Source organism: Balaenoptera musculus, chromosome 2, assembly GCF_009873245.2.
Source record: "Balaenoptera musculus isolate JJ_BM4_2016_0621 chromosome 2, mBalMus1.pri.v3, whole genome shotgun sequence".
Classification (NCBI taxonomy): domain Eukaryota; kingdom Metazoa; phylum Chordata; class Mammalia; order Artiodactyla; family Balaenopteridae; genus Balaenoptera; species Balaenoptera musculus.
In genome coordinates, this window is record NC_045786.1 from 138959914 (window position 1) to 138982864 (window position 22951).

General features: G+C 38.7%; 1 protein-coding gene across 3 annotated transcripts in view; it reads left to right on the forward strand.

Annotated features, from left to right (window-relative positions):
* PPP1R36 (protein phosphatase 1 regulatory subunit 36) overlaps positions 1-22951 on the forward strand; it is a 31574-nt gene that overhangs the window by 560 nt on the left and 8063 nt on the right. Inside the window, exons 2-7 of one of the 3 annotated variants that reach the window (XM_036843554.1) lie at positions 391-455; positions 9927-10013; positions 10540-10637; positions 10737-10803; positions 12738-12836; positions 17746-17880. In XM_036843554.1, coding sequence (XP_036699449.1) covers positions 412-455; positions 9927-10013; positions 10540-10637; positions 10737-10803; positions 12738-12836; positions 17746-17880 — 530 coding nt within the window. In that variant the 5' untranslated portion in view covers positions 391-411. Of the gene's footprint in view, positions 1-316; positions 456-9926; positions 10014-10539; positions 10638-10736; positions 10804-12737; positions 12837-17745; positions 17881-22951 lie in introns of those variants that run through there. The other 2 variants (XM_036843555.1, XM_036843556.1) reach the window with 2 other exon arrangements.

Here is a 22951-nt window from a genome sequence, read left to right on the forward strand (position 1 = left end):
GTGGGGTCAGGGTTAGAGCCGCTGTGTAACTCCTCTGAAAGATTGGGGCTGCCTTGGGCACCAGTTTATTATGGTCTGAGTCCCAGTTAATCAGTAAATTGCTATGGTGAGGTGACGCAGGCTCCTAGCCTTCCTCTCTTCTTTCCCTTCCTTCCTTTCTCCCCTACTTTCCTCCCTTCCTTCCTTTCTAGTGAAACTACACCCAAAAACAATCAAAAAAGATAAAATCCTGGCTTCAATTTAAAAAAAACACAACAGTTTAAGACTCTACATCTTTATTGAATAGAGTTAAATAGCAACTAGTGAGAATTATTGTTAAAAGTTCATTGTGACATGTGGACTGTAAATTGAACCTTTAATTATTTTTGCTGCAATCATTTCATTTTACAGCAGTTGGGATTACGATTAGGGATGTGGTACTGGAAAGATGAAACCAGAACTCTTGAATTCAGAAGGTAAATTTTAACAAAACTTTATTATAGCTTTTATGAAAATTACGTGTGTTTGGGATAAAAAAATTAAAGCAGTACAGAAGAGTATAAAGAATAAAATAAATATCTGCTGCAATCGCAGCATCTAGAGATAACCATTTTGGCAGCCTTCCTGATATCCCTTTCTGATGACATTTATCAGCTGCTCCTATGTACCAGATACTGTGCTAATCAGTTTACCAACCCTTTGAAACAGCTGCGTGTTAATCCAATTTTACAGATGAAGAAACTGATGTCAAAGGGTTAAGAAGTTTGAAGGAAACTAAGTGACTTGGCCAAATCACACAGCTCAGAGGTGATTAAGATGTTTTAAATCTAGGTCTACTTGGTTAACAGTCCATATTCTTAACTAATTTATAAAATTGCATTTTTGAGTTATAGAAATAGAGTTTTACATTAATGGGACCATATATTATACCTGATGCAGTAGACTGTAAATTTTACAAGGTAAAATTATTAGGTTAGAAAAACTAATTTTGGACTTCCCTGGTGGCGCAGTGGTTAAGAATCTGCCTGCCAGTGCAGGGTACACGGGTTCGACCCCTGGTCCGGGAAGATCCCACATGCCGTGGAGCAACTAAGTCTGTGCGCCACAACTACTGAGCCTGCGCTCTAGAGCCCGCGAGCTACAACTACTGAACCCATGTGCCGCAACTACTGAAGCCCACATGCCTAGAGCCCGTGCTCCACAACAAGAGAAGCCACCACAATGAGAAGCCCGCGCACCGCAACGAAGAGTAGCCCCCGCTCGCCGCAACTAGAGAGAAAGCCCGTGCGCAGCAACGAAGACCCAATGCAGCCAAAAATAAAATAAATAAATAATAAAGTAAAAATTAAAAAAAAAAGAAAAACTAATTTTAATTCTCCATTGAGAAAATACTGACTCTATTAAAAGTGTATCACTAAACTAACAAAACTAGCCACTATCTGCTGTGCACCTATTATATCGCAGACATTTGCATATTTTTCTGAGTCTTAAAACAACCATGGAAAGCGAGCACTAATATCTCCATTTCATAGATGAAGAAACAAGGCTCGGGGAGATTAAGCCACTGAACCAAAGTCATCCAGCCAGTAAGTAGCAGAACTGACATTTTGAACCAAGGTTTACCCAAGTCCTTTCCACTTTATACACTGTCTCCCTCTGATAGACCGCAAGCCCTCAATGGCAGGAACTGTCTTAGTCATCTTCATGTCCCTGGAGCCATCTGCAGAACTTCACAGAGTAGGCACTCACCAAATGTTTATTGAACAAGTACAATCAACCAACTAGATTCAAGCAGAGGAAGACTAGAGGCACAGGGCCCATTAGAAGGCTAATTGTAGGAGGATTATAAATAGTTATCCAGGTAAGAAACAGAGTCAGAGAGAGAAGGACTAAGAAATATGCAAGAGATGAAATTGACAGGATGTTTGGATAGAATTGATTGATACCATATAGTGCCTGAAATGGCTCCCAGGTGTCTGGCTTGGGTGATTGGTTGGCTGGGATTGCCCTTCCCCCATATACAGAATAAAAGAGGCAAAACTGGTGACGTGTTTGAGGTTGCTATGACGTGGACACATCTCTTAGGCTGTTGGTCAAATGGGGCTGGAGGTCAGAAAAGGAGTTGGCTGTGCAGATGTAATTTATAGTTACATTATAAATATAATTAAATATTTAATAGCAATTAAACATGAATAAAGGCTAACCATTATATTAAAGTCAAAATCAAAAGTTTACATTTCATGGAATATTTATTTCAGTATTTGAGTAATCTGTCATTTCCACAGCAGTGATTTCAATTTTTCTTCTCAGATATGTCACAGAAGATTCAGTCGAGTAGCTCCTGAAACATCATACTTAGTGAATGTGTAGTGACAAAGACAGCAAGATAGCTCTGAGATTAGACAGACAGGATAATCACAGGAGTCAAAATATACACGGTAAAGCACAAGAAAATGTGGGTGTAAATTTTCAGTGCCAGTATTTTCTTTTCTCAGTCTTCACATATATATAAAGGCCATCTCAATCCTCTCTTCTTATGATAAAAATTGCACCATACTTTTTACTTACTGATCTTCTTTATAAATGAAGTTATTTTGTAGTATTTTTCAAACTAATTTTTCAGTGCTAATCTAATAATAACCCACCCCAAGTGGCACTTTTTCCTGTATGATCCTACTAACGAATTTATAGATATCAGTTTCACACTGACTTTATTAGTCATAAAACATTCATATTCATAAACTAAAGTTTCTTTTGGTTCGTTACCAAATTATTCTTTAAAATGGCTTGATTGATTTCCCATGTATATTCCCCACTTGATTTTGGAGAATATACATGGGATGGTATGATTTAAAAGGTAGATTGTGTGACATAATGTTGAATGAAAAAGGCCAGACACAAAAATGTAAATATTGTATGATTTTATTTATATAAAAGTTTACAGTAACAGACAAAAGAAAAGAACTGTATTGATAGAGGTCAGAATAGTGGTTACTTTTTGCAGGTTATCAACTGGTAGGGGAAAGTACAAGAGAACCTTCTGAGGTGCTGGAAATGGACTATATATTGATCTGGGTGGTGGTTACATGGGTATATACATAGCAGAAAATTCATCAAGCTGTCCACTTAAGGTTTATGTGCTTTACTGCATAAATGGAAGCTATATCTCAATTTAAACAGTGTAAAAATAAAACCCCCCAAACACCAGACTGTGTCAAGTACACAAATTGGGTGCAGTTAAAGATGGGGAAAGGAGTACCATGAAGAATAGATGGGGGCAACCGTTTCATGGTGGAGCTGCTTTGTGTTTACGCAACTCAGTGTGGCAAACCTGAGTATTAGGATTACCTTGGGAGTCCAGCTGCTAGGGGTGATGCTAAGGAAAAGGAAAGCAGACTTTTGTATGTTTTAGGCCAAAGTTAATGTTTGGCTTTGTTGGAAATGTAGATACTGATTCCCTTTTAAAGTCTAAGCATGTCCCATCACACATTAAAACATAGGTTTGAAGTCAGAGAGGACTCATGAGCTGGAACATGCTCTTTTTTTTCAGAGACAATGCTGCAGACACCATGTCACCCCAATTCATGGTGATGAGACAGGGCTGAGGCAGAGGAGGTGGAGAGGAGACAGTGGTAAGAATGGGAGCTGCAGAGGCAGAGGCTTGTTCAGTCACTGTTCTCACACCAGTTCTATTTGGTGTCACTCCACAAACCTTTATGAGCATGTGTCATGGGATTGCATCTGTGCTCTAGAAAGCCCTCTCCCGTAGTAACATGGAGGGGCAAGATTAGAACTCGGGAGACAAGACAATTATGCATTCCTCTAAGGGGGAGATGGAGACTTGCAGGAGAACAGAGTCAAAGAGTCATGCTAGAGGCAACTCAGATAAATCCGGCCTTGTGTGCAGGGGGTAGTAGCTGGTAAGACTGGCTGTGAGACAAAGGGAGGAAGGAGGCAAGAACGTCTGGGTCACTGAGTGGGTGATACCATTGTCTATTGAGACAAGGAAGGTGGGAGAGCCGGTATGTTTATGGAGGGGTGAAAGGTAACAAGGTTACTTTCTCAGTGTGCAGAATTTGAGATATAGTCGGCCCTTGGTATCCGCAGGGAATTGGTTCTAAGACACCCCCGCCCCCTGCGGATCCCAAAATGTGCAGATGCTCAAGTCCCTTATGTAAAATGACATAGTACAGTCGGCCCTCTGTATCTGCGCGTTCCACGGGCTGACTGGACCTGCCTGTGAGATGTCCAGGTCAAGAATTCAGTAAGCAGGGGTTTGGTTTTCCTGAGAGGGGCCGGTGCAGAATTACAGTGGAAAGTGAACTGACTGAGTCCAGAAGCCTAGGAAATACCTACTTCTAAAAATTATGAAATAAGTTAAAAAATATCATATTATTTTTAAAAACCAGAAAATACCATTAAGCGAAAACAACCAAAAAAACTTTACAATCCCACATAAAAAGAGTATGACTGTTAACATACTCTTATGTTAAGTTATTGTATAGCTTTCTAAATCTTCTTTTATGTATGTATACACACACATACATTTTTAACTTACTGTATTCTCCATTTCCATATCTTTTTTCCTCATTACAAAGTTGCACATACTTGTTGAAAAACAAGTATATAAATGTACAAAGTAGAAAGTGGGGGGTTCTGCCACAGTTCTGCCCCCAAAGACCACTGGTGCACCAGTGTTAAGGCTTACCACCTTATTTTTATTTTTTTGTGTTCAACATACTGATTATATTTATTTTACATTCTGTGACTGATAATTCCAGTACCTGAAATCATTGTACGTCTGACTTTGTTGCCAGCTTTTTTTTCTCTTATAGTGTTATTTAAAACATTTAAACTAAATATAAACATTTTAAAGTTTTTATATTGGAAGATTTCAAACATAAACAGAAGTAGGGAGAATGGGATAATGAACCCTCACATACCCATAGCATAGCATCAACAGTCACCACATTAAGGTCAACTTTGTATCACCTATACCTTCATCTTCTCCACCCCTTGATTATTTTGAAGTAAATTCCAGATATCATATCATTTCATCTATAAGTATTTCAGTACATATCTCAAAAAAAATAGGCACTCTATTAAAAAATATAACTAAATTACTATTTACTGGCCTAAAAATACAAAAGGTAATTTCTTAACATTGTCACATATGCAGTTTGTATCCAGATGTCTCCTATTGTCTCATATTTTAAAAGTTTGTTCCAGTCACGGTCCACACAATTTCCATACATTGCAGTTGGTTTGATATGTCTCTTAATCGGTGTGCATGTCTTAAGGTTTTGAAACGTATCTTCACGCGGCCCTCAGGAATAGCAGACAGGCAAAGAAAGAGGAGCTAACTGAAGAGAAAGCGTGATTAGAAGGGTCAGGAGGAAAGCAAAGGCCTTCAAAGGCAAAATAAGAAAGGGAATTTGAGTGGGGAGCGGTCAGCAATGTCAGATGCTAAAGAGAGCTCAGGATGGGGCAAAAAGAAGCCTTTGGATTTAGGGGTCGCTCGGGACGTAGGTGAGAAGCCATTTCAGGAAGGCAGTGGAGTAGAAATCAGATTACAGTAGCTAGAGGAGAAGAATCTGAGATAAAGAGTACTCTATTTTTGCTAGTTTCTCATCAGTTAGTTTACCAGTGAAAAAGGAAAGCGATAGTAACCTTTAGGGGATCCAGTACTAAGGGAAGGGACTTTTGTTGGTTTTGTTATAAAGGTAGGAAAATTTTGAGTTTGTTTGGGTAGAAAGAAGAGATGGAAGAGAAGAGAAGGAAAGTGGGAATGGGATCAAGAGCGCAGATTAGCTTGGAAAAGGTAGAAGCAGAGTTTCCGCTGGGTGTGGTGGGAAGGAAGTAATAGAGACAGGAAAGCTTGGGAATTTGAAGGTGCAGGAAGATATACCTCTGCCGCTCTCCTGACTGAAAGTAAACCAGACCCTCCCGGGCTACTACTGGGAGGAGAATCTTTTCCTAGCTGTGCTGCTGACCCTGACTCATTCCCCCGAGATTGCTGCTGGCTTTCCAGCTCCCTCCTCGGTAACTGCCACCACTGCCACGCCGGGCTGGGCCGGGGCTCCGGAAACCTGCATTCACCCAGATGCCCTGACCCAGTACCTAAATGGAGGCATTTCCTGAAGCCAGTGGACAGGGGAGACAGGGAGGGCTTCCCAGGGGAGGTGCTGTCTAAGACCTGAGGAGGAGAAGGTGTGGGCAAGGCAAAGGGAGCTCTGGTTATGGAGGAGGAGAGTGCGTTCTAGGCAGAAGGCACAGCATGTGCAGAGGCCCAGACACATTTGAGACTGAAAGTGGTCAGTACGCTGGGTGTAGAGCTCCAGGCGAGTGTTAGGAGAGGAAGTAGAAGTTTTAAACCAGGGCAAGATCGTGAAAGGTCTTACAGACCATGCTGAGGAATTTAAACTTTATTCAGAGGGCATGCGGTGGCGGGTGGGGGAGGTGGGTGGATTGAAAGGTTTTAAATGGGGAAGTAACGGGCCAACCAACAAGACATGCTTCTCTCTGACACAGTGTCTGTAGTCCTAGCCATTCATGTTTCAAGTGCCCCCTACTCCCAGCTGGGAGAGAACCAGCCGCCTGTCTGGGTGTTTGCCAAGGTCGTGGACTCCCCTGAGGACCTACAGCCAAGGAAACTACACCTCCAGAAGCCTCGAACTTCTCTTGTTTTTCAACATAGCCTAAGAAAAGACTCTAGTAACCACTGGAGAGCTCTAACTGGTGTGGAAGCCAAGAGTGGTCCAGCCCTCTGATGGGTTCTAGGAGAAAATATGACTGCTTTTTCTCATTTATTTCAGGGCAAAGGGAAATGATGTGACTGTGCTGTGATATTAGGAAAGCACATCAACACAGTGTCGTCTGTGATTCTAAATGGGTTGCCAGATTGAGGGGGAGACTATGGAGACTGGAAGAAGGTACAGATCTAGGTCAGACTGTGGTTTGGGAGCCAATCAGAAGTGCAGTTCAAAGGACAATTTTTAATTATTACTAGTGATGCTTCTTAGTGATTCCAAATGCACTGTGAACATAGGCTGCTTTTAGAGCTATGGCAGGACACTCACAAAGAGAAATCCATCTCACCATCTGATCTGGAGAATGACTTCAGTCAAGTGAAAAGCCACGCAGGCAAGTGTGGGAAGACGTGTCCAGAGGTCAGAGAATAAGGACTAGAGGTTTAGCAGTAAATGCCAGACTATTGGCTAAGGGCAGGCACTACCTGCCACAAGTTTCAAATACTGAGACACGGTCAGCCTCTCTGAGCCTTAGTTCTCCATCAGTAAAATGATAGCCATGTACTAGATGATCTTTTAGATGTCTTCTAACCCCCAAATTCTATGATCTTATGATTTTATAATTCTAAGTTCATTTGACTTAGTTCATAGACCTGATCTATAAGATCCCAAATGTATCCTTTCCTTATCTTAAGGCTCTCTTGTCTCAAATCAACTCAGGCAAACTAACTAATCGGGCAAGAAATGTTGAATTATAGGGATGGGACTGAGGCAAGGTTAGGAGGGAAGCAATTTCATTTGACATTAACTGAAATTGGGTGTTTCTATCTATATTCTCTCGTCTTCTAGAGAAGAGAAACCCTGGGAAGGGCTGGTGACCTGAGATTTCTTTAGCCTGTTAGGAAAGTTAACAGCCAGTGGCTTGTAAGTGGTCAGAATGTTGTGACGGTCCAAGAGAAAACTGAAAACTACTTTGTGTTCTTGTTTAGGGTGGTTATATTAATGCCGCACATTAGATATCCAGCAAGTAGAATGGACTTCAAAGAGCTGTTAGAAAACGTCTGAATGTTCGGGGGAATTGAGGATTTGTTAAAGGCTATCTAAATGGCCTGTCAGTAGAATGTATCAACAACGTACTGTGTCTTCCTCTATACCTCTATCAACTTTTTTTTTGGGAACGCAGATAACAAATCAATACATTCTTGTTATTAAAAAAAAAAAAACCCTGAAATAATACAGAAGTATACAGCTGTGGAAGACAGCTCTCTTCATCACTATGCCTCCTCTCTGCCCCATCTCTCTTTGGAGGTACCCACCATCACCATTTGGTATCCTTTCATTTCTTTTTTCCGCCACCTCCTCAGTATTTCAGCACACCCTCCCTCTAAATACCCAATCCTTGGAGACCAGTGATAAGAAGAGGACAAGAAAGAATGAAAAGTTTAGAAATCATCCACTAACCAACTTGGTGCCAATGGTCTGAAAAGAAAGAAAAATACAAAAAATCATTCCCTTGAGGTGATATCGTGTACGTGCTTTTAGATTCTAACCTAGTCTACAACCTGAATATTGCCAGGATGTTGGCAAAAACTCCTGGAAGAAGAAAGTACCAAACTGATTAACTTTATCATTCCTGTGGGAGGTATTTCTCTAAAATGATGACTTTGTGGGTGACCAATCCTAGAAAAAATTTAAAGGAAGTTGTTTCAAAACTGTTGTGTTGACAAAGAGATGATGAGAGTATATATGCATGATTAGGGAATGACTAAAATCTGGGGAAAAGTGCTTCTACTTACTATATCTATGCTTAAACTTAACAGAGAGACACGTAACTGTGGGCAGAGATTAAGCTTCTGGGTGGTGTTACAAACGTGGCATTGTTTCAGGCAGAAAAATAAACGTCATGATCCACAATGGTCACCAAACCAATGTATTTGGTAGACACCACAATTCTAGAAAATGAACTCTCTATGAGGCAGGAACCACATCCTGCTAGTCTTCAAAACGCTTTTCTCTGTTTTCCTATTAAGCATTTGCTGATAATCCTGAGAGTCTGTGCATTGACTGTAATCAGACACCACTTATTTTCAATGTTATAGCAATGCCTGACACAGAGTATGGCCTCAGTACATATTTATTTGTTGCTTAGTTGTGGTCCATTGTTAGTTAGGCCCATTACTGCTTGGTAATGCTTGTACAAAAACTATAGAGTCAAAGCAATCCTGAGTTAAGTAAAGGGTCCTGAAACCTTCTTCGAGATAGTCAAGCTTCTAGAAGAGTCCACAGCGGTGACAACGAGGTGGCTGCTTGGGGGGCGGGACTGCCTGGTGGGTAAACACATGGCCCTGTGGCTAGAGAACCTGTGCCCGGTCCTGGCTTTGGCACTTGCTAAGTGATCTTGGTCAAGTTACTTAATATCTTTCTAAGGTTCAATCTTTCTCATATGTAAAAATTGTAATAATAGTAATATTTTCCTAATAGAGTTGCTGTGAAGATTGAATGAGGTCGTGCTTAGAAGCACATAACAAGTACTCAGTAAATCAAAAAATCCTTCCAGGGGCTTCCCTGGTGGCACAGTGGCTGAGAATCTGCCTGCTAATGCAGGGGACACAGGTTCGAGCTCTGGTCTGGGAAGATCCCACATGCCGCGGAGCAACTAGGCCCGTGAGCCACAACTACTGAGCCTGCGCGTCTGGAGCCTGTGCTCTGCAACAAGAGAGGCCACGACACTGAGAGGCCCGCGCACCGCGATGAAGAGTGGCCCCCGCTTGCCGCAACTAGAGAAAGCCCTAGAACAGAAACGAAGACCCAACATAGCAATCAATCAATCAATCAATCAATCTTTAAAAAAAAAAAAATCCTTCCAAACTGATCACGAGCTTTCTGTTTCTTCTGAAGTTACAGCAGCATTTTCAGATGGAAATGTTTTGTGTATGGTGGTATTCAGGAGGCTAGTGATACGTAAAGGCTGAATATAAAGTCTGATCTTTTAATCTTTTTCTAGATGATTGTACCACATGTAAATACATGAATTTTGTACCACATGTAAACACATGAATTAAGTACAGCTGTGCCTCAGATTCTCTCCAGGACACTCACAATATGTGCTGGTCCTCAGGTTCCATGAGCTACGGTCATGCTCTGATTAGTTTCCCCCGGGAAAAGGTTAAGGTCCTAATTTTCTCATTTCTATTACAGTTTTACACCTGCAGTAGAACTCAAAGAAAGAGGAAAGAAAGGCAAAGCAGTTCACTTTGCTGAAATTGATGGTCCAGCTTCAGACAGGTAGCTTAACTTAGCACCATGGCAGTGTTGCTGATAGCACCTCTCAGCAGAATGGCTTAAGCCTCTACAGACTCTAAGAAAATATCATTCCCATCATCCTAGGTTGAAATGCAAATAGCCATCAGGGAAGGAACATGCACTATTTCACAATTATGGTGGGAGTTACAATCATCCCAATAATGTATCCCTGTGATAATTCGGCTATTAGCAAATTTTCAGCTTCTTATACTTTAAAAAAAATCTGAAAATGATAGCTATGCCAAAAATAGATGATTTAAATGACCTATTTTGGATCAAACTGGTATTTACATTTTATGTAAGGCAGTGTGTATTCCTCCTACCCCTAGCATAGTAAATATAACGTTTAATAAAATGTATTCCAAAATGATCCTACATTAAATGAAACCCACACATGACACTCAGGGTCTCCTTACTTTATAGTAAACACCTCATGTGCCTCAGGGTAGATTAAATACAACTAAAACCTTTCAAAGCACTACTAGAGACTGTTATATCCCCAAAACAGGTTGACAGATAAAAGGTTTGCTTTAAGAGATGATAAGTCACCCAAAGGCTTAGAGAAACGAAGTCAGCAGGGCAACGTTACACTCCACGATGCTAAATGTGAGTAACTGCCTCATCATCCTTACATGTGTTACCTGGTGTCAACCTCTAAGGCAGCTCTTTGTCCCTCTTTCAATTGTCCATCTTCTCTCCTTTCAGTTGTTGCTTTGCTTTTGCTACAAGATACTGAGATGCAGCATATCTGTTCTTTTACAACATTTATGAGGTATGTAATGCTTGTGAGACATTTTAGATCTTTTATCCTTTATTTTGAAATCATCCCATCTGATAAATGATGACAAATCTGATTTTTGGAGAAAGGGCTGGCTCTATACAAGCCATCCTCTCAGGATTCAGTTTCAAAGACTGAGACCAAAGAGAGGAAGCCAGAAGTCACAGGAGCCCAAAATAAAGTCCAGGGCAAGGAGTATGGTGAGCACGTTGTCAGAGTCCCATTGAGACTGCACTACGTATATGTTGGTTAAAGGGTATACTCATTTCCTGAAGATCAGTTTTCTCCGCTAGTTATGTTTGGCAGCCCCAACAAGTACTAGGTGTGTGACTCTGGGTGAGCTTTTTGATCTTCCCGAGCCTCAGTTTCCTTGGATACAAAATTGGAAGTAATGGTGTCTCCACGTGGCTGTACGTGGAAGGTGCTTCTCATGGCAGCTGCACTTGCAAGTGCTCAGTGAGAGTTGGGTATCCTAGGCTGTGGGCAGCGCTCACAGATTCCCTCAGCATTCAGTAAACACCTGAGATATGACAAACACCTGAGATTCTCTGCCTGAAGCTTTATTCTATGGCAGGAGCACACTCAGCCTGACTGCAGGGCTACAGGGCAAGCTTGGGGCACTAGGGAGTCAGTGCCCGAGAAGCAGCCTCCAATCAGTGATGTGCTGGAGGGAGAGTTGGTAGATAAATATCCCAGCTTCCATCTGTCAGGATAACTCTAAGTTTTCTACGCTGTCTCCTAGAGTCCCGCATGGTACTGAACTACATTGGTCCACAGTGATAACGAACTTGTTAACACCCCCTTTCCATCTCATCTCCCCACTCCCCTACTGATGTTTCTTGTGATCACCTCCTAGTAAACTACTTACTCGCAAATCTGTCTCATGGTGTGTTTCTGGGAGAACCCAGCCTAGGACAGGTAGTTATTAATACTGTGAAAAAAAAGTCTGCAATGCTCATCTTCATCCTGCTCTCAAGGTATGGTTCAGGAATACATGCCAGAGTAAGAATTTCCGTTTGGGGCTAGAAAGGAAGCAGCAAAAATCTTGTAAGAATAGTTAGAAAGAAAACAAAGCCTTCTAGTTTTAAAACAAATGAGATAGGATTGTAAATCAATGCAGTCTTTTTGGAGAGCAAAACTTACGAAACTTTAACGTGCAGATATTCTATGTCCTAGCAATTTCACTTCTAGGAAGTTACTCAAAGATGTGGCTATAAGAATAATTACTGCAGCAATGTCTATAATATTTTTTAAAAACCCAAATATCCATCAGTAGAGGATTAGTTAAATAAATTATAAGCTGTAGCATACTTTATCCACCTGTTTAAAAAAATGAGGAAAATCTATACATGGTATCATGGAAAGAGGTCCATGCTACACAGGCAAGTGACAGAAGCAAGTTGCAAAGACTTGTATATACATCATTATCCCATTTGTTACCAAAAAAAAAAAAAGTAAGGCATATATTCATGCATATGTATGTGTGCTGGTGGAGGAGGACCTTATATGTGATTGCCTATGCTCTAGAAGGTTTAGGACGGATTCATGCCAAACTCTTAACAGTGGCTACCACTAAGGAGTAGGATGGTGACGAAGGAGTGAGGGGGGAGAATCTTTTTACTTGTTACATTTGTGCACATTTTTTAAACAACAAAAAATTACCTGTATTATAAAAACACTTTAAACATGAAAACTAATTGGTAAGCAAAACTATAATTCAGTTGTGACCTCTCAAAAAATTTTGTTTACGAAAATCAGGTTTCTTATATCTTCAACAGTTATAGTAGATAGAATTTTAAATGGTAAATTAGTTGTGTGATGGGTATGGTAATATGTGTTTCTACTTATTCTTGTGTGCCCATATTTTTTTTATGACAGGCTTTATGTTTGAAATATGTTATCATTATTTTCTTTTAATCTCCCCATAGGAATAAGAATCTTGACAATTTCCTCATGGCATTGTTGTACTATTTATATTATTACTTGGAAAAAATCTCACAGGAAAAGAAACCCAAAAGCTGTATGGTGTAAGTAGAATTTTGTAGTGCACTTTATTTTTATTGATTTATTTATTTATTTTTGGCCACGCCATGCAGCTTCCAGGATGTTAGTTTCCCGACCACGGATCGAACCCGGGGCCCTGGCAGTGAAAGCACCGAGTCCTAACCACTGGACTGCCAGGGAATTCCCTGTAGTGCACTTTAAAGCTTTATCACTGCCAGTATTAAAACTAACTTTTGTCTAGGGTAAAGAGATGATGGAAATTTTAAAATCTTGGAGTATGCTAAAACATTTTACAGGGAGGAGTTCACCAGTTTTAAAGCTCACTGAATAATTCAGATGGGTATTCTGTTAACTAAATATTGCAAATAATATAGACCAGCACTGCCCAATAGAAGAGTATGCCCAATATGTGAGAGCCATATATGTAATTTAAACTTTTCTGATGCCATATTTTTAAAATGTAAAAAGATACAGGTGAAATTAATTTTAACAAGATATTTTATTTAACCCAATGACTCAAAAATATTATCAGTGCAACTTGTAGTCAATACTAGGAAGTTATTGATGAAATACTTTACTTTTTTGTAGTAAGTGTTTGAAATGGTGTCTATTTTACAAATACAATATACCTCAATTCAGACTAGCCACAGTCAGTGCTCAGGAGCTACATGTGGCTCACAGCTACCATATTGGACAGTGCAGATATAGATTTTGTTTCTATGTTTTTCATGCTTACAAAAGTTCTTGCTAAAGGGTTTGTAAGCATCTAATGAAAAGAACTAAGAATTTAAAAAATTAACAGATATGACCAAAATGATATTACATATCATAGAAGAAAACAAGACTTCTTAGGCTACATATGAAGAATTTAATCACTTTAGGTGGAGGTGGCTCGGAGCAATACAGGGCAAGAATCTGGGAACTCAGAGTCCAGAGCAGAACAATGCCTCCCAGGCTTGGTGACCTTTGCAAGCCATGGAACTTTCCCAGTGCCCAGGCTGCCCTCCCCAGTTCATGTGGAACCGACCCAGTGATTTTGCTGTTAGGAATGCTGGATAGAGTCATCAGTTTGTTGTTGTAGAATGTTTTCAAAATGCAAAATCCTTGCATATAAACAAGCAGTTTGAAAAATTTTGTGAATAGATAAATGTCTTGGGATAGCAGTTTTGTAAAGAACCAAATAAATAATTCAAACACTGCTACTACAGTAAAGCCATTATAATACGCAACATCCAGCAGAGCAGCCAGAGATCATGAAGTGTTTCTGTGGTAGCAAGCAAATGGGCTCAAACCAGCTGTGGGCTCAGAAGGTTTGAGGAGTCTTACTATTTCCAAAGAAGAAATTTATTAGACTTTGGTAGCATATTAGCTTATATTTTGTATGGTTTTTTCTAATTCTGTGGGTTATTGCTAATCAAGCAGAGACATTGTTGGGGGGGGCGGGATGAATTGGGAGATTGCGATTGACATACATACACTCTTGATACTATGTATAAAATAGATAACTAATGAGAACCTACTGTATAGCTCAGAGAACTCTACTCAGTGCTCTGTGGTGACATAAATGGGAAGGAAATCCAAAAAAGAGGGGATATGTGTACATGTATAGCTGATTCACTTTGCTGAACAGTAGAAACTAACACAATATTGTAAGGCAACTATACTCCAATAAAAATTTTAAAAAAAAGCAAAGACTGTTTCATTTCTTAATTTATAGAAATAGATAACAGAAGAAAGGTTTCTTAGTTATTTTTAAAATATACTAAAGGGCTTCCCTGGTGGCGCAGTGATTAACAATCCGCCTGCCAATGCAGGGGACACGAGTTTGAGCCCTGGTCTGGGAAGAGCCCACATGCCGCAGGGCAGCTAAGCCCACAAACCACAACTGCTGAGCCCGCGTGCCACAACTACTGAAGCCCGCGCACCTAGAGCCCGTGCTCCGCCAGAAAAGAAGCCACCGCAATGAGAAGCCTGTGCACCACAACGAAGAGTAGCCCCTGCTCGCCACAACTAGAGAAAGCCCGTGCACAGCAACGAAGACCCAACGCAGCCATAAATAAATAAAAAAATTTATTAAAAGATAATAATAATAAAAGAAAATATACTAAAAATTATTAGGGGGCTTCCCTGGTGGCGCAGTGGTTGAGAATCTGTCTGCTAATGCAGGGGGACACGGGTTCGAGCCCTGGTCTGGGAGCATCCCACATGCCGCGGAGCAACTAGGCCCGTGAGCCACGGCTACTGAGCCTGCGCGTCTGGAGCCTGTGCTCCGCAACAAGAGAGGCCACGATAGTGAGAGGCCCGCGCACTGCGATGAAGAGTGGCCCCCGCTTGCCGCAACTAGAGAAAGCCCTCGCACAGAAACGAAGACCCAACACAGCCAAAAATAAATATAAAAATAAATAAATAAATAAAAGATTACTATTAAAAAAAAAATTATTAGAACCCAGTGACATATGGTAGACTTTCATGGAAGGAATCAGTTACAGAATGACAAAGAAAAATCCAAGCCTTAAAATTAATGGTTCTGTGGTGTGATTCTAAAAAAAGCATAACAACTTTTCCTTTTCAAGCTTCCAGTAGTCAGTTGGTTTATTTATTATAATAGAAACAAATATAAATTACATTGAGATATCTGGATATAAATAACTTTAAGAAAAAAATTAATTTCCGTCAAAATAGTGAGGTGTAACATAGGGATAATAGTAGCATTCACTGTACACTTATTGTCCAGATTAGATGAGTTAATGCATATTATCTTAGCCTAGTGGTTGACCCTTGGAAGGAAAGCCTATAACCTGTGAGAGGAGAGCAGGAAGAGTTATAGAAGGATATTAAAGATACACTTCGATGGTCTTAAATGACTAAATGCCCTAATTCCAGAAGAAAAAACCTCATCCCCATTTAACGGAGGATGAAGCTGAGGCTCAGAGAGGTTAAACAGCTGGCTGGTGTACGTGCCAAGTTAGTGATGGAGCTGAGACTAGAACCCAGGTCTCTAACTCCAAAGTCTCTGCCTAAACCATTGTGTGGTGTCCCCACATCCCTTACCAATCAACTCGGCTCTCTGTCCCCGAGTTTATCCATCTGTAATTAGGACTTACAGCTTCTGAACAAAGGTATAATTATGTATGCAGTTTTAAACATCCTATCATAAGTATTTTCAAGTTATTACAATCTTCGTAATTATAATTTTTAATGGTGGCATAACTTTCCATCAAGCTACTGCATGTTAATAACTTATTGACCTACCTATTAAGAAGCAATGTAGTATAGTGGTTAAGGGTACAGACTTTGGTGTCTGGCTTCAATCCCACGGGGGGACTCATATGTTAGGTTAATGTCAAATCCTTAAATAGTACTTGGCTCTATTACTACAGCCTGTATTACTACTCATATTATCCCTCTATTTTATATATTTTGGGAGTCTCCAGTTTTTCTGATAGTCAAATAGATAAATAATAATTGCATTGAATATCTCATGCATTAGATTTCTCCCCTAACTTTGGATGATTTTTTACAAAGAATAAATTTCCAGGAGAGATTATTGGATCAAAGTTTATGACCAATTGTATGGCACTTGAAATTATTACTAAAAATTTTTCCAGAGTGTTATACCTGGGTTTATTTTAAATGCCAGGCTCTACCCAGACCTACTGAACCAAAATCTGGAAGAGGGGTTGGCCTTGGGAATTTACACTTTTAGCAAATACCCCAGGCAATTCTTACATATATTAAAACTTGAGAACCACTGGCGGAAACGTTTCAAAGCACTTCTTCGTTGTTGTTTGGTTTGTTTTGTTTTCAACAGCAAAAAAGAGATTAACTATAGGCAGGTCTGGCAAAGCGGGGGTGAGGATGAGGGAAGGAAACAGGGAGGCAGGCACAGTGATGGTCACCGGGGTGCTCGTGGGTGTGTGTGTGTTGGGTTTATATGATATTTGGGCATTTAAAGTTGGAACCCACCTTATCTATTCCAGAAACTCATTTTATTCCAATTACGCACAGGCCTTCTCACCACAGTGATAATGTTTTGTGCTTTGAAACACCCGTATTATCCTTAAACCCACCGCCTTTCCCCACAGCTTATCCTCATGTGGTCAGTCTAGTGGTTAACATCAGAAGGGGCAGTATGTTGTCTTTCTTGTTTAGGGTGCATTTCGTTTGGCTTTTATCTTTCTGAAAATAAAAAGGCAGGGAAAAAGCTAGTGACACTTCATTTTTCAATAGCAATCATTGGAATGTATTGTCGGCAATGTTTCCTACTATACTGTACCGCAAAAATGTCTAAAATTAGGCTTCAGACATGCTGTAACCTAAAAACAGGTTGCCTTTTAGAAAGTACATTTGCAATTCAATTGGAACTGGGGCTGTGTTTTCACAGGGAAGCAAGGTGATTGTAATTGATGCCAAAGTTCCCAGAGTGGTATTCCACAGATGCCTCCTTAGCAAACACAGAACTGAGGGTGAGCAAACGTTGAGTAGTTCAAACATTGAGCCCCCGAACTTAGTAATAACATCAGAAACCCAGGGGAAGCTAAGGTGGGAAAGAGTCTCCATGGCTGTTTTAGCAAAACAGCAGAAAAATGGGCTGCTAACTGCCGCAGAAACTAGTATAGGGAGTTTGTTGGTCGAGCTGTTCTATATAAATTAGGACTTCCTGTGTATAAAATTGAGGATACATATACAATTTATAAAGAATCTATTCAAAAAGTGAATATTCAGCATAAACTTGAGATGCTGATTACAATGATAAATATCAAAGGACTTTGAGGAACTTTCTCTGCCACAGCTCAAATAAAATAAATAAAATGATAAGTGAGATGTGTTGACTCACTTATGTTTCTTTCAAAATAGTTTATACTTCTGACTTTTTACTAATTAATATAGACATTTGCCAACATTAATCCAGATTATTGTTTTTCTTTTCAGGGGCCTTGTAGAGAAAAAAGAAATGGAATTGGTTATCAGTAAGTTAGAAGCAGCACAGAAATACTTGGCACAGAAGTACTGTGTCCTCGTCCTGGGCTTGGGAATGCCTGATAAGCATCACATGTGCTGCGGAAAGTAAGTCCCCACTTAGGATTTTGTTAGATCTTCACTTGTGTGTAGATCCACATCCTTACAACCCTTAGCTTTGACTTTTGGTGCCCCTGAGAAAGGTTCCTTTTTTGTTGTACAGAATCACTGGGCTCAGCTGAGACTCTGTCCCAAACACATGTGACGTCTTGTTTGAGAGAGCCAAGTGAGTATAGGCAGAATCCCAGAATCTTGGCTGATATATTTTTTTCTTTTTTCAAATTAAAGTATAGTTGATTTACAATGTTGTGTTAGTTTCAGGTGTGGCAGATGTTTTAACAACCTTCTGCTATTTGGGTTTAAATTTCTCTCAGGTTGTATCAGTTCAATGAAATCTTGCTTTCTGCCAGGAATGCTTCTTGCTGTCAGACAAGGGCCACTTGGCTGCCTTGGGCAGGAGGCCGAGTGATGGGCCAGTGTTGAAGCGGTTATTGGGTGTGTCCCCTCCCCTTCTGCTGCTTGTTTTGCAGCAACAGTTGTGGGTATAAGTGCGTAAGGTGGGAGTTGCAAGATGACTCTGTTTGTGGGAAGGTAATTTTTACCTTAGGATGACAGTTCATACACTACTGTAATTAAAATTTTAAAGTGTCTTATCACAGGAAAGTTTGGGGTCACAGGAGAGAACACTCCAATCCTTAACCCAAAATCTCCTTCTCTTAAGTAGTAGTTTCACAACAGGCTCAAGATCCATGCCATGGTCATGGCCAGACCTTTTAAATTTTTTAAAAACTTTATTGGAAAAGAACCCAATACATGATTTCTCTCTCTCCACATTCCCCCACATTTTCAAAATACAAATATTTGTATTGTACATACTTTTTTGTATTCCACATTTTTTCTGTGTACCTTCTTCTATTATTCTGCTAATATAATCTTACCTACCACTTTGAATAGCAACTGTAGTCATTCTGTTGTATAATATACCAGTTTGCTTAACCATTCCTCTTGTGTACATTTGTGTGGTTTCAGTTTTTCTGCTTTCTAATGCTTTTGCATTGAATATCTTTATATAAATAACTTTGTTCATTTGGGCTGTTTACTTATGGCTTATTACCCAGAATGTACTTATCTGGAAGGCATGAACAATTTTATAGCTCTTGTTACATATTGCCAGATTGTCCTTTAAAAAGGTTAAAACATTCTTTATCACCATAAGCAATAAGCATACTTGTTTTTATTAGTTTAATATTTTTGATAGCTTAAAGGTATATAAAAATCTTAAGGATATTTTATTTGACTGAATATTTTTCATGACTATAGAGTTTGTGTTCTTTTTTTGTGTAAAATGATTTATTGCCTGTTCCTCCTCTAGTTTTAACCATCTATCAAGTGGAAACTGGGAATTTGTATAATTTATATTTCATATAACAAGGATTGGTTACTTGTTTTTTCTAGTTTGTTGCTTTCATTTTGATATTTACGTTTTTACACATTATGAAAATGTTTTAAGTTTTTATTTATTTGAACATCTCCACCTTGTTTCAGAAGCTATTCAATAGTCATACAAGTTCTTGCATTCCTGGGTTCATTCTGTTCATTTCCAGGCTAAACTCCTCACCTTTCTTTCTTAGTTTTTAAAAATAGGATTAAAAAAAAAAAGCTTTGATCCATTTGAAATTTGTTATATCTGATCAGATGAGCTATGAATCTAAGATATTTTTTCTTTACTAATAGCCAACTTTCCTGTAATATTTATTAGTGATTTTTTCCCCTGTAACATTTCTTGTTTATTAGATGTTGAATTTTTCTAATATTTTAACCCATTTTAGGGAATTCCTATTGAATTTTTTTGATTAGTTTTTCTGTTTTAAACATCAGAACTATACAGCTTATATTTTGCTTTGCTTTATTCAACAAACATTCTTGCTCTGTGGTAATCGTGGTGCTAAGTGCCAGGGTACAAGGAAAATGGTCTCCCTTTTCAAGGAGCATACAGTCTGTTGGAGGAGTCATCAGGTAAGGAGACCAGTGACTGGTGCAATAGAGGTATAGACAGAGATTGGGCACCCAAAGCAGGAAAGGCGAGGAGCGGTGGACCTCAGGGAGTGCAGGCAGTGAGCTGGGCTGGAAAGGAGGTGATTTAGCTGAAAACAAGTACTCACTCCTATTACCTCCAGAAACCTTGTATTTGGTGATCTTGCCTATTTGAGATCAATTTCACTATTAATCAAGTTCTAAGCAATATCTACCAAGAACCTTTTATCGTTTATTGTATTAAGATCTATACTTTAGCTTAGGAAATAGTGTCATCTTTGCTATATTGAATCCTCTCAAAGAGCTGTAAGATGTATTCTCCATTTATTCATATTGTTCTTTATTTTGTCCATTAAAGTTTTACATAGTAATCGTTAAAGAAATTTGTGTGGTCCTAAATTAGATTAGCACTTATGTATTCATGTAATCAATTTTTTAAATACTAATGTGAAGTTTTGGTTTATTTATTTGTTTTTAATTGTATAAGTACTTCATGAACATATCCTAAGGGTAAAAAATTTAAATAGTTATGTATATAGTTTATAGTTAGTTAGTATGTAGAGTTAAAAATTAAAGTCTCCTACTTCCTCCACCATCCTTCAATATCAATCTCTCCCCAGAAGTAAGTACTGTTATTTCTGGCTCGATGTATGTCCTCTTGGTTTTCTATCCAATTATACGTATGCACTTACATTGTTGTTGTTAAATACATTGGATAATCCTATGTTGTCATTCTGAAATGTGCTTTATTCACTTATAAATCTTGGATATTTTTGAAGATTAGTACACATAGATCTACCATATTCTTTTTTAAAAATGGAATAGTTCTTAAACCATGGATATTATGGATTTATTATCATTAACTGATTATTTCCCTGTTGATGCATGTTTGGTAATATATTTTTGATGACAAAAATATATAAGAATGCATTTGGTTTTATCAGTTTATGTCGTAACCTATGACACATATGTTAAACACATTTCCTGCCTATGTAAAATTTTAATTTATCTCCTTGGATTTTCTAGTTATATAATCATATCATCTGTAAAAGGTAGTTTTTAATTTCATTTTTTCCTAGAGTCATATTTAAAATTTTTAATTAGCTATAGTAGTAGCATTTCCTGTATCTGATTCCATTAAAGAAGTGACTGAAGTCAGCCTTACTTTTTTTTCTGTTATAAAAGAGAATAAGCTAGCACATGCTATTTACTTATTGTATTGACCCGTAGTTTAAGTGATGAATTATTTATCATGTCGAGAAAATAACTCATTGTTTCCCTATATGTTCAAAATTAGTTTTGTTCTTTCCTTTTATAAAATTAATGCATAGTCTTGTACAATAATTAATCAATACATAAAAAGGAAAGGGTAAATCTGTTGTCAACATTTCATTTATTATCCTTTCAGACATCTCTATATGCACACCCAGACACACAATTTTACATAAATAAATAGAATTTATTATTCTGTAACATTACACCTGTAAAATATACCCAATAACATACTTACTTAATAGACCAGTTGTGAAAATTAAATGATATAATACATATAAAACACTTAGACCCATCCTTGGCACATACTATGTATTCAGTAAAGTTAGCTATTATTATTCCTTTTTTGTTGTTATTATTGTTATTGCTATTAATCTGTGGAATATGGTAGTAAATATAACTCTACAACATCACCTTTAATGGCTTCCTGGTATTCCAAATATATTTAACTTATTGATGAACAGTTGGAATATTTCCTTTTTAAATATTAGAAATAACACTGCAATGAACTTTCTTATACCTATATTTGATGTACTTGTCTAGTTTGTCCTAAAGATAAATTTTTTACAGTAGAATTCCTGGGTCAAAGAGAATGCATATTTAAATATGATGGATATGTTTAAATTTTAAAAGTCCTGTTCAAGAATAGATGTTACTATGGACAAGAAAATAAATGGAAAAACAGATAATTTGTTAGAGTAAAGGGACTATGGGCGATTTAAAAAGTGCCTTGCATTATGGAGGACTTCCCTGGTGGCACAGTGGTTAAGAATCCACCTGCCAATACAGGGGATACGGGTTCGATCCCCAGTCCAGGAAGATCCCACATGCCACAGAGCAGCTAAGCCCATGCAGCACAACTACTGAGCCTGCACTCTAGAGCCCACGAGCCACAACTACTGAGCCCACGTGCCACAACTACTGAAGCCCGTGCGCCTAGAGCCCGTGCTCTGCAACAAGAGAAGCCATCGCAGTGAGAAGCCCGTGCACCGCAACAAAGAGTAGCCCCCGCTCGCTGAAACTAGAGAAAGCCCGTGCGCAGCAACGAAGACCCAACACAACCAAAAAAAAAAAAAAAAAAAGTGCCTTGCATTATCAAACAAGTTGTTGGATCTTTTGAGACCTAGACTATGATATTTACTGTTTTCCTGTTCTCTCTTAAGGTTGTATGATTTGTCCCCACTGCTTTGTTATAGTTTGAGAATCTAAAACGCTTAATGAAATTCTGTATTATACTTTGCTGTTCTCACCTGGTTTTTCCAATTTATTTTACTTTATTTTTTATAATTACCATTAACCCTTACTAAACATTTTACTCTATCTGCATTTTAATGTCTTTCATGTGAGCGTGGATTTCTACCCTTTCATGTAGTGAACTTTATAACAATTCCATGTGGTTAAATTTTTTCTTTTTTCAGTTTTTCTGAGTCTTGAAACCTTTTCCTTCCACCTACAAAAAGAAACATCAGGTGGGACAGAGACTGTATTGGTTTAATAACTTCATTGTTTAGTTGGAATAGGTTCTCTCTAGGCTTCTCCAGGGTCTAAGGGGCAAGCATATGTCCTCTCCACTCTTCTTGGCTATTTATAAGGACATACATTGGTCTATAAAGTTTAAAAACAAAAATGCATGTGAGATTTCTCTCCACTAGGAACTTGATGTTTATTAATGTTTATATCAATGTATTTTCAGTTCAGGCTCATTGTCTTTGTTTTTTGGTTACATTTTGGCATTGTTGGCCATTTCTCTTCTCTTGCACCCCTCTTGTCCACAGTGGTAGCTATACTCAGTCTGCTTCCCATGTCTACCATC